The sequence below is a fragment of the Pongo pygmaeus genome, chromosome 12, assembly GCF_028885625.2.
Source record: "Pongo pygmaeus isolate AG05252 chromosome 12, NHGRI_mPonPyg2-v2.0_pri, whole genome shotgun sequence".
Classification (NCBI taxonomy): domain Eukaryota; kingdom Metazoa; phylum Chordata; class Mammalia; order Primates; family Hominidae; genus Pongo; species Pongo pygmaeus.
In genome coordinates, this window is record NC_072385.2 from 101,784,138 (window position 1) to 101,802,331 (window position 18,194).

The 18,194-nt window shown below is 38.3% G+C and overlaps 1 protein-coding gene across 6 annotated transcripts in view; it reads right to left on the reverse strand.

Annotated features, from left to right (window-relative positions):
• The window catches only part of SPAST (spastin), an 89,838-nt gene that overhangs the window by 26,483 nt on the left and 45,161 nt on the right, over positions 1 to 18,194 (reverse strand). For all 6 annotated transcript variants that reach the window (XM_054473270.2, XM_054473273.2, XM_054473274.2 and 3 more), the window contains 5 exons: positions 14,464 to 14,651; positions 13,460 to 13,593; positions 13,084 to 13,177; positions 2,294 to 2,368; positions 838 to 909 (listed from right to left, as the gene is read on the reverse strand). In XM_054473270.2, coding sequence (XP_054329245.1) covers positions 838 to 909; positions 2,294 to 2,368; positions 13,084 to 13,177; positions 13,460 to 13,593; positions 14,464 to 14,651 — 563 coding nt within the window. The remainder of the gene's footprint in view (positions 1 to 837; positions 910 to 2,293; positions 2,369 to 13,083; positions 13,178 to 13,459; positions 13,594 to 14,463; positions 14,652 to 18,194) is intronic.

The following is an 18,194-nucleotide window of genomic DNA, read 5'->3' on the forward strand; positions in this document are numbered from 1 at the left end:
GCCCAGGAATTTGAAAGTAGCCTGGCAACATAGCAAGACCGTGTCTCTACTACAAAAAAAATAAATAAATAAAACAGGGAAAATCTTGTGTCATATTTTAGATCAGAATCAGAAGGCCAGAAATACTCAGTTTATGCCATCAGATCTGTGTTCCTATCTGGTGGCTCCTTGAGATAAAATCCACTTTACTTGAAGCTTAAGTGGAAAGTGATAGTATTTGTTAATGGGTTGAACTGTGTTCTCCAAAAACGTGTTGAAGTCCTATCCCTAGTACCTATGAATGTGACCTTATTTGGACATAGAATTGTTGCTGATGACAAACTTAAATTGAGATCATTAGGGTGGGTCCTAATCCACAGGGGAAATTTGGACATGGTGACAGATACAGGGAGAATGCCACATGAAGATAAAGACAGAGATAGGAGGGATGCATCTACAAGCCAAGGAATACAAAAGATTGCCAGCAAGCCACCAGAAGCTAGGAGAGAGGCACACAACATACATTTTCCCTCACAGCCCTCAGGAGGAAGCAACCCTGCCAACATTTTGACTGATCTTGGACTTCTACCTTCCACAACTGTGAGACAATAAATTGCTGATGTTTAAGCCAGCCAATTTACGGTATTTTATTACATGGCCCAGTAAACTAATACAGTATTTGACAACACAAATGTACATAACTTTCTACTCTGAAGACTGATATTCATCATATGTAAATAAGATACAATAATAAACTCCTAGAAAAATATTTTCATGAAGTATTATTACCATTTAGTTAACACAGTAACATTTAGACAATAACTTAAAATACAACAATATTGGAAACAGAGCACTCACGTATTTTGAAGTTAAACTTGCAGCACTTATATTAAAGAAGGTTGCATTTGATTCTGCAGCTACTGCTTTAGCCTTTAAAAATCACAAGAGCAAATATTAAATTAGTTCAATATATTACATTTAAAAGATAACCATATTTACCGATTTAAGTACTAGAAAAGATTCTCTAAAAATGTAAGCTATGAGGCCGGGTGTGGTGGCTCATGCCTGTAATCCCAGCACTTTGGGAGGCCGAGGCAGGCGCATCACTCGAGGCCAAGAGTTTGAGACCAGCCTGGCCAACACGGTGAAACCCCGTCTCTAATAAAAATACAAAAATTAGTCAGGCGTGGTGGCGCATGCCTGTAATCCCAGCTACTCGGGAAGCTGACGTGGCAGAATTGCTTGAACCCAGGAGGAAGAGATGGTAGTGAGCCGAGATCACATCACTGCACTCCAGCTTGGGTGATAGAGTAAGACTCTGTCTAAAAAAAAAAAATTAATAAAAAATAAAAATAAAAATGTAAGGTATAATACAATCCCCAATACATGGCAATCAATGTGTTCCTTTCTCAGTAATAAGGACAGGTTATAGGAAGAGCTGTGCTTCTTTCTACTCTCCTCCTGAGAGAGAATGAGTAGAGAGAGATTTGAAAAAAAAGAGAGACAGTGTTATTCTCCTCTCTTCTTAGATATACAAAGATAACTGCTTTGAGAAAGACAAACATCTAAGGAAAAGTTACTCTTTCCCTCTTTGTTTTTTCCATCCAGGAGGACTATGCAGAGGAAAGAGGTATCCAGAGCCTGATAAAAACTTCTGGCAAAAGAATACTTAAAAAAAAAAAAAAGCTATAACATACTGATTACTTAAATAAAGTTATTATGATAGTAGAAGCAAAAATCAGGGGTTAGAAAGATACTCAATATAGTAAGGTAAGCTCTTCCAAGGTAAAAATTTAATTTACAAAAAATAATGACAATCATACTGTCAAATTTAAACAACCAAAAACACACTACTGAAGATAACGTACATGGTTTTCCATCTACTTCTACATTGAAAAGTAGCTGAAAAACTTAAAAGTGTATCAGCCAGGTGCAGTGGCTCATGCCTGTAATCCCATCACTTTAGGAGGCCCAGGTAGGAGGAATGCTTGAGGTCAGGAGTTCGAGACCAGCCTGGCCAACATGGCGAAATCCTGTCTCTGCCAAAAATAAAAAACTTAGACAGGTGTGGTGGCGTGTGCCTGTAATGCCAGCTACTTGGGAGGCTGAGGCATGAAAATCACTTGAACCCAGGAGGCGGAGGTTGCGGTGAGCCAAGATCACTCAAAAAAAATAAAACAAACAAAAAAACCAAAAGTGTATAATAGCAAAAAGCAAGTCATAAATAATAGACTCAGGGACAAGATAAAGTTTCTTTTTTTCATATTATCCCAAATATCTCAACAGAAAACTCAAATTTGAAGAGAACCCTTACCAGCATTGTCTTCCCATTCCCAGGTGGACCAAAGAGTAACAGTCCTCTGGCAGGAGCTCTAAGCCCTGTGAACAACTAAAAAATATATACTTTAGTTTGCAACTATGATTCTAGAGACATTTTAAGTATTCTTTGTCATCTAAAAAGCATCCTTTTTTCAGTAGCATCTTCCCAAACAGAGCTGCCCATAGCTTTAAAGGAAACACATAATCATAAATTAGTGTAATAATTAAAAACAGCTGGATGTGGTGGCTCACACCTGTAATCCCAGACTTTAGGGGGCCAAGACAGGAGGATTACGTGAGCCCAACAGTTCAAGACCAGCTTTGGCAACATAGGGAAACTCTGCTTCTACAAAAAATTAAAAAAAAAAAAAAAATTAGCTGGGTGTGCTGGATCGCCTGAGCTCCCAGCTATTCAGGAGGCTGAGGCAGGAGGATCACTTGAGCTTGGGAGGCCAAAGGTGCAGTAAGTTTGATTGTGCCACTGTACTCCAGCCTGGCTGACAAAGTGAGACCCTGTCTCAAAAAAAAAAAAACAAAATGAAATAAAACCAACTCCTCAGTGGTAAAAATGAAAGCAGACTGCTTAAACAAAACATATTGAACACAGGTATGTTTCTCTACTTAGAAATCCCACCAAAATAATACTAAATGAATAAAAAATATATGAATCTTCCAAACAAAAATAGAAAAGGAGATTAACACAATGAATTCCACAAAATGGAGAACTGATAAAGTGTGGTAAATCATTTAGCAGAGCTTAAAACCTAAATGCCTACTTGTGAAGGGATACCTAGATACAAGAAGCACGCTGACGTGAACAAAAATCCCGGGAAGGTTCAGGAATTGGATGTATCAGGCACCACAGAAAGCAGTAGTAAGGTAGGCAGTCAAAAACAGAGGAACTGGCCGGGCACGGTGGCTCACGCCTGTAATCCCAGCACTTTGGGAGGCTGAGGCAGGCGGATCATGAGGTCAGGAGATCAAGACCATCCTGGCTAACACGATGAAACCCCGTCTCTACTAAAAATACAAAAAAATTAGCTGGGCATGGTCGCAAGTGCCTGTCGTCCCAGCTACTCAGGAGGCTGAGGCAGGAAAATGGCGTGAACCCGGGAGGGGGAGCTTGTATTGAGCCAAGATTGTGCTACTGCACTCCAGCCCGGGCGACAGAGCGAGACTCCATCTCAAAAAAAATAAATAAAAATAAATAAATAAATAAATAAACAAACACAGGAACCGATTGAAAGTTGGTATGAGGAACTCCCCACCAAAGGCAGTCAAGCAGGTACCAACTACCACCAAAGCAGGAGGCAGGAGTTTCATACTCTAAAGAAATAAGTCAGAGTCTCCAGACTCAAGGACACTAGGCTGGCAGGAGTCAAGGGTAGAGCTCCAGACTGAAAACATCTCACCTACATTTTAATAATAGTGAAGGTGTATGTACTTTTAAGTTGAATCATATGAAATGGCTAATATCCAACTTAAAAAAAAAACTTCTGCTGGGCGCAGTGGCTCACGCCTATAATCCCAGCACTTTGGGAGGCTGAGGTGGGCAGATCCCCTGAGATCAGGAGTTCAAGACCAGCCTGACCAACATGGAGAAACGCCGTCTCTACTAAAACTGCAAAATTAGCTGGGCATAGTGGCACATGCCTGTAATCCCAGCTACTCGGGAGGCTGAGGCATGAGAATCGCTTCAACCTGGGAGGCGGAGGTTTCAGTGAGCCGAGATTGTGCCATTGTACTCCAGCCTGGGCAACAAGAGTGAAACTCCATCTCAAAAAATTAAAAAATTTTTAAAAAATAAAAATAAAAATAAACTTTTTTTTTTTAGTGATTTTAGGTTTATAGAAAATTGAGCAGAAAGTACAGAGCTCCCATATAACCTCTTATTCCTTTCCAATTTCCTACTCTGAATATCTTATATTAGTGTAGTACACTTGTTAGAACTAATGAAAAAATATTCATATATTATTATTAACTGAAGTCCATATTTTACATTAGGGTTCAGTCTTATGTTTTACATTCTGTGGGTTTTGACAAAGCTATAATGACATGTATCCACCATTGGATTATCATAAAGAACAGTTTCACTGCCTTAAAAATCCACTATGTTCCACCTATTCATCTCTCCCTGCCTCCCCTGACAACCACTGATCTATTTACTGTTTCCATAGTTTTGCCTTTTCCAAAACATCATATAGTCAGAATCCTATAGTGTAGCCTCTTCAGACTGGCTTCTTTCATTTAGCAATATGCATTTATGGTTCCTCCACATATTTTTGTGGCTTGATAGATCATTTCTTTTTATTGCTGAATAATACTCCATTACATGATATACCAAAGTCTGTTTATCCATTCACCTACTTATGGATGCCTTGGCTGCTTCCAAGTTTTGGCAACTATGAATAATGCTGCTAGAAATATTCATGTGCAGTTTTTTGATTGGATGTACATTTTAAACTTATTTGGGTAAATACTAAGGAGTAAAACTGCTGGACCATATGGTAAGAGTTTTGTAAGAAACTGTCAAACTGTCTTTAGTTCTGTAAAAAACTGTCCAGCTATCTTCCAAAATGGTTCTACCATTTTAGATTTCCATCAGCAATGAATTAAAGTTTCTGCTGCTCCACATCCCTGCCAGAATTCGGTGTTGTCAGTGTTTTAGATTTCAGCCATTCTAATAGGGGTGGTAGGCTATCTTGTTGTTGTTTTAATGCGCAATTTCCCTAATGACATGATGTTGAGCATATATTCGTATGCTTGTTGTCATCTATCTATCTTCCTTGGTGAGGTGTCTGTTCAGATATTTCAGATATTTTGCCCATTTATTAACTGGGTTGTATATTTTCTTATTGTTGAGTTTTAAAAGTTCTTTGTATATTTTGGATACTGGTCCTTCATCAGTAATGGATTTTGTAAAGTCTCCCACTCTGCTGCATGTCTTTTCATTCTCCTAACAGAGCAGAAGTTTATAACTTAAACAAAGTTCAACATACTGATTTTTTTTTTCAAGGATCTTGTTTTGGTATTGTACCTCAGAAGTCACTGCCAAACCAAAAATTTTTCTCATGTTATCGTAGATTTTCTCCTATGTTATCCTCTAGAAGTTTCAGTTCGCATGTTACATTTAGGTCTATGATCCATTTAAGTTTATTTTTGTGAAAGTTGTCAGGTCTGTGTCTAAATTAACTTTTTTGCATGTGGATGTCCAGTTGTCCTATACCATTTGTTGAAAAGGCTATCTTTTCTCCACTGAATTGTATTTGTCCCTTTGCCAAAGATCAGTTGACTTTATCTGTGTGGGTTGATTTCTAGGCTGTCTGTCCAGTTCTACTGATTTGTCTATTCTTTTGCCAATGACATGCTGTCTTGATTAATGCAGCTTTACAGTAAGTCTTGAAATTGGGTAATTTCAGTCCTCTGACTTTTTTCTTCTTCAATACTGTGTTGGCTGTTCTAGGTCTTTTGCCTTTTCATATCAACTTTAGTTTGCCACTATCCACAAAATAACTGGCTGGGTTTTGATTGGGACTGCACTGAATCGATATATGAACTTGGGAAGAACTGACATCTCGATAATATTTAGTCTCCCTGTCCATTTACATGGAATATCTCTCAGTTTACTTAGATCTTTGATTTCTTTCATGAGTGCTATAATTCTTCTCATATAGATCTTCTACAACAAACTTTGTTAGAACTACACGTATTTCATTTTATTAGTGTTAATATGAAAGGTATTGTGGTTTTTTTTTTTTTTTTTGAGACGGAGTCTTGCTCTGTCCCCCAGGCTGGAGTGCAATGGTGCGATCTTGGCTCACTGCAACCTCTGCCTCCTGGGTTCAAGCGATTCTCCTGCCTCAGCCTCCTGAATAGCTGAGATTACAGGCACCCGCCACCATGCCCAGCTAATTTTTGTATTTTTAGTAAAGAGGGGGTTTCACCATATTGGTCAGGCTGGTCTTGAACTCCTGACATCAGGTGATCTGCCCGCCTCGGCCTCCCAAAGTGCTGGGATTACAGGTGTGAGCCACTGCGCCCGGCAGTATTGTGTTTTAATTTCAAATTCCAGTTGTTCACTGCTGGTATATAAAAAAGCAATTGACTTTGTATATTAACTTTGTATTCTACACCTTGTCATAATCACTTATTAGTTCTAGGAGCTCTTTTTGTTGGTTCTTTGGGATTTTCTACATATGCAATCATGTTATCTGCAAACAAAGATATTCATCTATTTTTTTTTTTAATACAGATGGGGTCTCACTACATTGCCCAGGCTGGTGTCGAACTCCTGGACTTAAGCAGTCTTCCTGCCTTGGCCTCTGAAACTGCTGGGATTATAGGTGTAAGCCACCATGCCTATCCCTCAACTGTTTTTGACCTATAAAACCAGTAACTTCAGCCCAGGTGCGGTGGCTCATACCTGTAATCCCAGCACTTTGGGAGGCCAAGGCAGGTGGATCACCTGAGGTCAGGAGTTCAAGACCAGACTGGTCAACATGGCAAAACCCCTTCTCTACTAAAAATACAAAAATTAGCCAGGCGTGGTGGTGCATGTCTATAATCCCAGCTACTTGGGAGGCTGAGGCATGAGAATTGCTTGAACCTGGGAGGCAGAGGTCGCAGTGAGCCAAGATCATGCCAAGGCACTCCAGCCTGGGCAACAGAGTGAGACTCTGTCTCAAAACAAAACAAAAAACAAAACAAAACCTAGTAATTTCACATGGCTCAACCTAACAGAAAACAAAGTCCTCTCTTCCCACCCATTTTCTGGAACACCAATAGTCAAGCTTGTATTCTCCAGACAAGAGACTAGAAAATTCTTTTCTAGAGAAGCCAAATAACCCCAGAAAAAAAAGATTCACAGCTATAGCCATTTGGAGAAACCCAAATAAACAGGAGGCTTGCTGCTTGATCATCCTGTGATTAATTGGCTCTCACTATCAACAATTTACTTACTTACAGCATAGAGTCCTAATCGACTTTTTTATTGTTCCACATAATATAAGTGGACAACCAGAATAACCAGACATTTGAGAGAAGCTTCCAATATGAAAAAGCTTAAGGCAAAAAGAAAAGAGGAGGAATCTGGAAGAAACAGATAATAAAGTAAACAAAAGAAAACTTGACAAAAGCTCTCAGAGACATAAAAGAAGACACTGCATCTATGAAATAAGAATAGGGCCGGGCACAGTGGCTCATGCCTGTAATCCCGGCACTCTGGGAGGCCAAAGCAGGTAGATCACCTGAGGTCAGGAGTTTGAAATCAGCCTGGCCAACATGGTGAAACTCCGTCTCTACTAAAAATACAAAAATCAGCCGGGCATGGTGGTGGTGGGCACCTGTAATCCCAGCTGCTTGGGAGGCTGAGGCAGGAGAATCACTCGAACCCAGGAGGCAAAGGGTGCAGTGAGCTGAGATCGCACCACTGCACTCCAGCCTGGGTGACAGAGCAAGACTCTGTCTTAAAAAAAAAAAAAAGTGAGAAAGATGAAACAACAAAAATTTTTTTTAATTAAAGAATTATAGAACCTTTCTCAGAATTGAAGGATGAATATCTAGAAAGGTACAAGAGGGGCTGGGCGCAGTGGCTCATGCCTCTAATCCCAGCACTTTGGGAGGCTGAGAAGGGCGGATCACCTGAGGTCAGGAGTTCAAGATCAGCCTGAAACCCTGTCTCTACTAAAAATACAAAAATTAGCTGGGTGTGGTGGCAGATGCCTGTAATCCCAGCTACTCGAGAGGCTGAGGCAGGAGAATCGCTTGAACCCGAGAGGTGGAGGTTGCAGTGAGCTGAGGTTGCACCACTGCACTCTAGCCTGGGCGAGAAGAGTGAGACTCCTTCCCCCACTGCCCCCTCCGCCAAAAAAAAAGAAAGAAAGAAATGTACAAGAGGGAAGAAGAAAAGAAAAAGAAAATGCATCAAGCACATCATTATAAAATATCAGAAGAGAAGAATAAAGAGAAGATCCAAAAAGCTTTGGGAAATAGAAATAAGAAGTCCAATGCTATCCTGATTCCTGATCTCCTGTCTCTAATTACAAAGTAGCACTGGAAGCTAGAAGACAATAGATAATGCCTTCAAAATACTCATGGAAAATAGTTCCCAATTGAAATCTTGACATCCAGTCAAACTATTAATAAGAGAAAACAGCAGAATAAAGATATTTTCAAAACTACAGCATCTCAAAATATTCCCTCACACAAACCTTTTCTCAGTTACTGAAAGATATAGCCATCAAAATGAGAAAATAAATCATGAAAGTGGAAAATATGGAATTTAAAAGACAGGAGATACATAATAAAAAAGAGGAAAAAAGGAAAAGGAAATTATGATGGTAGTAAAGACAGATTAGAGAACAACCACTTTGACACAGGCATGGAAAGCATTTGGTCTTGAATGAAAAGAAGAAGGTGGTTCCAGGAAAGGGTATTCTGGAAAAAAAAAAAAGACCTGAGTTAACAGGTTTTTAGATTGGTTTCGCCATGTGGAAATTAGACTGAAATGGAACAGAAGAATTATCAATCGATAAGATGAAAATGAAGCAAATGAAAAAATAACACAATTATTTAGGGGGAAAAAAGGCTGTACAAGGAAAAAATAGTACGCTACTTGGCTTGGTAATGAATAATATTTAAAAGCACTAAATATTCACTGTACTCCAGCCTGGGTGAGAAAAAGTGGGAGGACAGGAGTAGAAGGTGTGTGGTATTATGGAGCTAAGGGTTCATTTACTATGTTATGCAAGTTAACAGATTCGAAAAGGAAACAAAAATTAAGAAATGGCTCTATAAGACTATTTAAAGAGGTAAGTTCTAATATTTTTGAAAGAAGAAAGGCTTATGTTTAAGCTTATATGAAAGATAACATCATATTTAGAAATTCATGGAAATTTCTGTAATCTCAGCTACTTGGGAGGCTGAGACAGGAGGATCGCTTAAGCCTAAGGCCACGCTGGAGAACACAGCGAGACTCTCTCAATCAAAAAAAAAAAAAGAAAGGAAGAAATTCATGGAAATTTTAGTAGATAGAGAAGAGCTTTTTAAAACTGGAGAACAATCACATTCTTTTATAAATCTCAAAGAATCACATTTAAGCAGCAGGAGAACAAAATAAGAAATACAAAAGCTCAAAATGATAGACAAGCTGCACAGGATACGGAAGAGATCTATGAAATAAGGACAGAAGAATATACGCTTTCTTTGTAAAATATTTGAGAAAAATATTTAGACAGATCACTGTGATACACTTTTAAAATGTAGTCTTACTTTTGGGTGAGAGGGCATGTTCTATTTTCTGCTATATAGTTTGAGTTTTTTTTCAAAGATTAATATTTGCAACTTTCAAAAATAATGTTTAATGTTAAAATACAATTAAAAACATGGTCCTATGGGATTGAAGGAAGATGGAGAAGTTTTTCAATATCTCTTTCCAGGGCTATGGCTTCATGAATAAGCAAGATTTAAAGCACTTATTTTAAGTAATTCTGAGAACAATCTATCTCAAGTGAGTATCTTTAGTATTATCGCCTTAAAACCAGTTTTAGATGACTAATTATGATTCTGTGTTTCTACAATGAAATAAAAATTCCAGTATACTCAAGAATGCCTGCCACTCACCTTCTTGATATAATCTAACAATGTCTCTATTGTGGTCTATGCAAGCTTCCTACTATGGGGAATTAGGAATAAAGCTGATTTTTTTACACAATGGAGGCGTGTTATGGGATAAGTCTTACCCATTCATAGGCTTAACATGATTCATTTTGTGAGTCTATTGTGAAAAGCTGAGCTAGGACAATAATATTCCCTTTCTTGGAAATCTGAACTACAAGGAAAAAAAGTTCCATTTGGCAGGTGCGGTGATGTATAGACAAGTTTGTACCAGGATATAAACCTTGAGACCTGGCTCTACCACAGATCTTGCTCTTTCTTAGGTCTCAATTTGCTAAGTTTACTAAGGTTTCTGCCCCTCCTGAGGTCAGGTTATTCAACTTTATTTGAAATAACTTGCAACTGGCATTATTACATTATTATAGCTTCTTAATTGCACATTATGTCACTACCATGAAAATATGCCTAAATTCAAATTCACATGTTACTTATTATTTTAGATATGTTCTCTATAGGCCTGGGTAAAGCAAAAGCTGAATGACTTTTCTTGTCTAGCCTAAATATTTCCTTGGTATTACCTTCACAATTTTAGATATATTTTTCTACCGTAAAAAGCATGTCCCTTAATAAATAAATATAAGAATTAGGTGGCAGCTATAGCACTAACCAGGCAGCTCTAATCTTAGAAAGGTATTTCCTAGGTCTACCACTTAACTAAAATCTTGAGCAAGTCATTTTAGCTCTTAGGACTAGTTTCTTTATCAATGAATCGATCAAAAGACTGCTAAGATCCTTTTCAGGTCTATAATTATGTAAATCCTCTTTAAGCAAGCTTTTTTTTCAATATTTAGTCTACAGCATTTACTAACCTTATATAACTCCAGCAAAATGTTAGCTCAATACGTAAGCTACGTTTCCCAAAGTGTGACCTGAGGTGGTACACGACATAAATCCAGTTCACATAATGACAAATGCTTTCTATTTTAATAATTATCTAATTATTTTACTGGGTATTAGCGAAAACCTAACTAGCATATCAGACCAGTGATTTTATGTACTTAGAATGAGTAATAAGTAAAATAGACTTGAAAAATATTCAGTAAGTTCTAGTACAGTTGGTACTCACTTACAAGTGATAAACACCATAAAGGCAGTATGTGAATGACTCAGACTATGGAAAAATTGAGACAGCCATAAAACCTTTGCACATTTATTTAATAATGCACCCACCACAATGTGCCACACAACTTATTTCCACTAGATGTTGTAGGTAGGTCCATAAGATTTTAATGTTAATAGTGAAATAACTGTGACCCAGAAGTGAGTCTTCAGATTTATTTTTTGCAATATTATTGGAACAGCACTAAATATACCATCTGTGAATTGGAAAAATTCAAAACGGTGCTAAGTGTGGAAAGCCAAATATTTATTATCAACTGCAAGATTGCCTATCTTCCTTAATGAGTCATAAAATATGGGATGGAAGATTAGGTTTCTACCCATCATTTAATGGCTCTATCTACTTTGATGACTTAATATCCTTAAAAGTAATTCTTTAAAAAATTGTTCTTCAGGCCAGGCACAGTGGCCTCTGCCTGTAATCCCAGCACTTTGGGAAGCCAAGGTGGGCAGATCATCTGAGGCCAGGAGTCTGAGACCAGCCTGGCCAACATGGTAAAACCCTGTCTCTACTAAAAACACAAAAATTAGCCAGGTGTGGTGGTGCATGCCTATAGTCCCAGCTACTCGGGAGGATGAGGCATGAGAATCACTTGAACCCCAAAGGCAGAGGTTGCAGTGAGCCAAGATCAAGCCACTGCACTCCAGCCTGGGTAATAGGAGCAAAACTCCATCTCAAAAAAAAAAAAAAAAAAAAAAAAATTATTCTCCAGTACAATTTCTCTCTTTTTAAAAATAATTAAAAAAAAACTTTCCCATAAAGTACTTATTATTAGTGTGTCATGTTGGTATTTAGCCTTCGATGGAGTTTACCACACTCTTTTGAGCTCCATTTCCAAGCAATCCAATTCTGGGAAAACTCATTGTGTCAGGGGCCACTACCTGCCTGATTTCCTTCTCTTAATTTTATTTATTTATTTATTTTTATTTATCTTTTTACATTTTTATTTATTTTTTTGAGACAGAGTCTCGCTCTGTCCAGGCTGGAGTGCAGTGGCGTGATCTCGGCTCACTGCAACCTCCGCCTCCTGGGTTCAAGCGATTCTCCTGCCTCAGCCTCCTGAATAGCTGGGGTTACACACCACCAAGCCCAGCTAATTTTTGTAATTTTAGTAAAGACAGGGTTTCACCATATTGGCCAGGATGGTCTCAATCTCTTGACCTCGTGATCTACCCGCCTCAGCCTCCCAAAGTGCTGGGATTACAGGCGTGAACCACTGCACCCGGCCTATTTTGTTTTTGAGAGGACATCTCGCTCTGTCGCCCAGGCTGGAGTGCAGTGGTGCTGTCTTGGCTCACTGCAACCTCTGCCTCCTGGTTCAAGCAATTCTCCTGCCACAGCCTCCCCAGTAGTTGGGATTACAAGTGTGCGCCACCACACTAGGCTAATTTTTGTACTTTCTCTTAATTTTAAATCTCTCTCACCTTGGTATCAAAATTTGGCCAGATGTAGTGGCTCACACTTGTAATCCTAACACTTCGGGAGGCCGAAATGGGTGGATAACTTGACATCAGGCATGAAAGACCAGCCTGGCCAATACAGAAAAACCCCATCTCTACTAAAATTACAAAAATTAGCTGGGCGTAGTGGCACATGCCTGTAATCCCAGCTACTTGGGAGGCTGAGGCAGGAGAATCACTTGAATTCCGGGAGGCAGAGGTTGCAGTGAGCCAAGATCATGCCACTGCACTCCAGCCTGGGCGACACAATGAGTGAGACTCCGTCTCCAAAACAAAACAAAGTTATATCATACTACCCACTTTTCCTAAAAATATAAAAGGATTGGAAATTAGGAACTCATATCCATTTTCCTATTCTATAATAACTTCTCAACATCAATTGTTAATGTTTTATCTTTTTTAAAACATTAAATCTACTGTTACCTTATATGAATTAATTATTCTAGTACAGCTCAAATATTTCTTTACTACTACTACTATGGATTCAGTAACAGATGGTATTATAGAAAAATGATAATATAAAGTTCTTACCTCAGGCCTCAGAGAAGGAAGAATAACAATTTCTTGCAATGCTTGCTTTGCCAAGTCTTGACCAGCTATATCATCAAATTTAACAGCTGTTCCACTAAGAAACAAGACCTCAGTTAGTTCTACAATACAAACAGGGCCCAGTTATTACAAGATGAAGCCTAAGCCCTATGACATATAGTTATTTTTATGTTAACTGTTAAACTATAGTTAAATCAGTAAAGCAATGGTTTTCTACATTTATAATTGAAAACTATCATAAAAATTAAGTATGTAAACCAGACAAGGTATTTATTATCTGTTTCACTCCTGACACGTTTTATAAGTAAAATTAAAACATAAAAACTATAAAATAAAACATTTAGATGGCAAAACTTACTTGTCCACAATTTCATTCATTATAAGGTTAGCAAGGTTGCTGTCCACATTCCTAAAATTCTTCAAGTCTTTTTTCTTACGAGTAGCAGTTGTAGGGGTAGAAGGTTTATTTGTCCTGTTTGTTTTCGGAGTACCCTTAAAGGATACAAAATTTTAATATGAAAATACAAACTAACACTTACACTTTTCATAAATAAGTTAACCTTAAAGTTCACAGAATTCAAGCTTTAAAAATAGGAAAAAGGGTATAAAAATCCAGAAATTGTATATTTATTTACCTGAAGGTAAAACTGTATTCACTAGAGAACTATATTTGGCATTAAGTCAGTTATAGAGGATTTTATCCAGAGATTTAGTTTTTACAAAATAAAAACAAATTTTAACCTTTGTTAGAATCATGACAAAACTCTAGGTATGTTACTGCTATAAAACATTTACACAGATTGAAATAATTTTAAAAATAAATTTAAAATGAAATATACAGCATTATATAAAACAGACTGGGTAAGCAAAACTTGGTATTAAATGTCTAATGAGGTCCAAAAAAAGTTTTATAGCACGTTGCCCTGTGGATTTAAAAAAAAATTAACTTTGGGCACGATGGCTCATGCCTGTAATCCCAGTACTTTGGGAGGCTGAGGCAGGCGGATCACCTGAGGTTGGGAGTTCGAGACCAGCCTGACCAACATGGAGAAACCCTGTCTCTACTAAAAATACAAAATTAGCTGGACGTGGTGGTGCATGCCTGTAATCCCAGCTACTTGGGAAGCTGAGGCAGGAGAATCGCTTGAACCTGGGAGGCGGAGGTTGCAATGAGCCGAGATCGCACCATTGCACTCCAGCCTGGAAAACAAGAGTCTCAAAAAAAAAAAAATTAACTTTATGGAAACTTATCCATTCTCTAAAGTATTACAAAGTACTTATAATCAACTTAAGCAGGCATAATATCTTAAAAATTTTTCTATTTGCAAAAAGACAGCAATTAAAGTTACTGTCCCAGCATACCTTATGAGTGGTAGGAGCAGGACCAGATCCCTGTTTCACTCCAGAAACCATGGATAAACCACTGTAACTAGGTGCTCTATGGTGGCCTGAAAGGCCTGCAGATCCAGTTTTCATAACTGTTTTTGAACGAGGCAGTGAATTACTAGTGTGTGTTAAGGGGTCTTTTCTTTTTGGAACAGCTCCACTTTCTGACAAGGAAAAAGTAAAACCATTGTGATTAGAAAATTGTAGCTGAACATAAAGACAAGCAAACATTTGTAAAACCAAGATAATAATATATTTTTTTAATTCAAAAATATTTCAAAATAAGATTTCAATGAGAACATGTACCAGGGTCTTCACAGGGGTGGTCACTAGGTAGACAGGAATATGGTTATTAGGTTTCTTCCCCCTAACGTATATTCGAATTTTCTCTCTTTTTTTGAAACCTGTGGCCTGGGCTGGAGTGCAGTGGCATGATCACAGCTCACTGTGGCCTTAATCTTCCTGGGCTCAAGTGATCCATCCTCCCATCTCAAACTCCCAAGTAGCTGGGACAACAGTTGTGCACCACCAGACCGGACTAATTAAAAAAATTTTTTTTTAATAGAAACAGGGTCTCACTCACTATGTTGCCTAGGCTGGTCTCAAACTCCTGGGCTCAGGCACTCCTCCCACCTTGGCCTCCCAAAGTGCTGGGATTACAAGAATGAGCCATTGTGCCTGTCCCTATTCTAATTTTCTTACTAAAAACAGTATTTGTGCCTGTAATCCCAGCTACCTGGGAGGCTGAGGCAGGAGAATTGCTTGAACCAAGGAGTCAGAGGTTGCAGTGAGCCGAGATCGTGCCACTGCACTCCAGCCTGGCGACAGAGGGAGACTCCATCTCAAATAAAAACAAAACAAAACAAAACAAAAAAACAGTATTTGTAAGAAGAAACTACTTCATTTTGGGGAACAGAAAGACAATATAAAAAGGTTAAGCGCCAGGCGCGATGGCTCACGCCTTTAATCCCAGCACTTTGGGAGACCGAGGTGGGCGTATCACCTGACGTCAGTAGTTCAAGACCAAGCTGGCCAACATGGTGAAAGCTCGTCTCTGCTAAAAATACAAAAAATCAGCCAGACGTGGTGGTGGGTGCCTGTAATCCCAGCTACTTCGGAGGCTGAGGCAGGAGAATCACTTGAACTCGGGAGATGGAGGTTGCAGTAAGCTGAGATTGCACTACTGTACTCCAGCCTGGGTGACAGAGTGAAACTCCGTCTCAAAAAAAAAAAAAGTTATGAAGCAAATAAAGCTCTCAAATAAGAAACAAAATATAGTAAAGGCATTAGGGATAGGATGTACAGAGGAAAAAAAAGCACTCGACTACTTTGATTCCAAACTATTATAACTATAAATACTATGAAAGTCTGTTCCCAGCAAGAGGGTCTTAAAAACTAATCAATTTTACGCCGGCTGCGGTAGCTCACGCCTGTAATCCCAGCATTTTGGGAGGCTGAGGCGGGCAGATCACCTGAGGTCGGGAGTTCAAGACCAGCCTGGCCAACATGGTGAAACCCCATCCCAAAAGAAAATAATAATAATAATAATCAATTTTAATTGGAAGAGTATAAAGATGTGCTTTTACATATGCCAAGTATTACATGTGCTGTATATATGCAAATGAACATTTATAGAACACCTGTGATTAAGATGAAAAGGTTATTTGTCCAGTGTTGCTCTACTATATATATTACAGGTTTGTAAATGTTTAAATCTCACCACTCCTAAATAATATTTTTATATACTATGCAACAAACATCAGTGTTTATTTACAATGTTTACTGTGAAGACAAATGTTAAGTCAGTCAGCAAATTAGAGTGGCCAAAAAAAAAAAGACAAAAGCCTCAATTTTACTTTTGTAATCAAATCTCTTAATATGGTTTAAGAAAACTAAAGACTCTAAACTAGTACAGGAAATCAGCTTATTTATTTAGACAACCAGTTTACTTGTACTACAAGTTAACTATTATAAAATCAGGAAGTATAAATAAAATTCAAGTAAAAAAAAAAAAACAAAATCCACATTGGGCTGGGTGTGGTGGCTTATGCCTGTAATCCCAGAACTTTCGGAGGCCAAGGTGGGCGGATCACAAGGTCAGGAGTTTGAGACAAGCCTGACCAATGTGGTGAAACCCCGTCTCTACTAAAAATACAAAAATTAGCCAGGTGTGGTGGCGTGAGCCTATAATCCCAGCTACTCAGGAGGCTGAGGCAGGAGAATTGCTTGAACCCAGGAGGCAGAGGTTGCGGTGAGCCAAGATCACGCCATTGCACTCCAGCCTGGGCAACAGAGTGAGACTCCGTCTTAGGAAAAAAAAAAAAAAAAAAAAGCCACATTCAGGATACCTTAAAACGAGGTTCTAGAATAAATAAGACCTACTAGTTGATAGCGCAACAGGGTGTCAATAGTCAATAATAACTTAAGGCCAGACGCAGTGGTTCATGCCTGTAATCCTAGCGCTTTGGGAGGCCAAAGCAGGTGGACCATCTGAGGTCAGGAGTTCAAGACCAGCCTGGCCAACATGGTGAAACCCCGTCTCCACTAAAAATACAAAAATTAGCCAGGCATGGTGGTGTGTGCCTGTAATCCCAGCTACTCAGGAGGCTGAGGCAGGAGAATCATTGAACCCGGGAGATGGAGGCTCCATCTAAAAAAAAAAAACTACTACTACTACTACTACTACTACTACTACTACTACTACTACTACTACTACTACTAACTTAATTATACATTTTTAAATAAATAAATATATGTATATATATTAAAAATATATAGTTCTGAGACTTTATATATAGACAGGAACAAGTATGAGAATGACAGCAGACACTCTATCAGAAGTAACAAATGTTTGTTGGAAATGAGGTATGTCTAAAATGTTGAGGGGAGAAAAGTGACCTGTCACATTAAAATGAGGGTATTTCAGACACTGGAAAGACTAAGAGTTTAACCACAGATATTCATTAAAAGAACTACTAAAGGAGGTCTTCTACTTAAAAAGCAAATTAAACAGAGAAAGGAGTATATACCTATAATATAAAGTTAGAGAACAAAAAAAAAGATCAGAAAACCTGTGGGGAAGAAAAACTCAAAAAGGAAAAAATATCATTAATACGTAATACGTGGCTTTAGGGTAAACAATATTTTGCTAAATCATAAAAATGTTAGCTATGGTTTTTTGATATTACTAAAAATAACTATATGTATATAGTTACATATAATATAGTTATTTTGATATAACCAAAAATAACTATAGGTATATGTAACTATATATGTATAGGGGCCAGGCACGGTGGCTCACGCCTGTAATCCCAGCACTTTGGGAGGCCGAGGCGGGTGGATCACGAGGTCAGGAGTTTAAGAACAGCCTGGCCAATATGGTGAAACCCCATTTCTACTAAAGATACAAAAAATTAGCCTGGCATGGTGGCACATGCCTGTAATCCCAACTACTCGGGAGACTGAAGCAGGAGAATTGCTTGAACCTGGGAAGCAGAGGTTGCAGTAAGCCAAGATAGCACCGCTGCATTCCAGCCTGGGCAACAGGGCAAGACTCCATCTCAAAAAAAAAAAAGAAGGAAAAAAAAAAAACACAACTATATATATATACACACACATATACAGATACATATATAACTATATACATATAGTTTATATATACATATATAGCTATATATATAGTTATTCTGATATAACTAAAATTAACA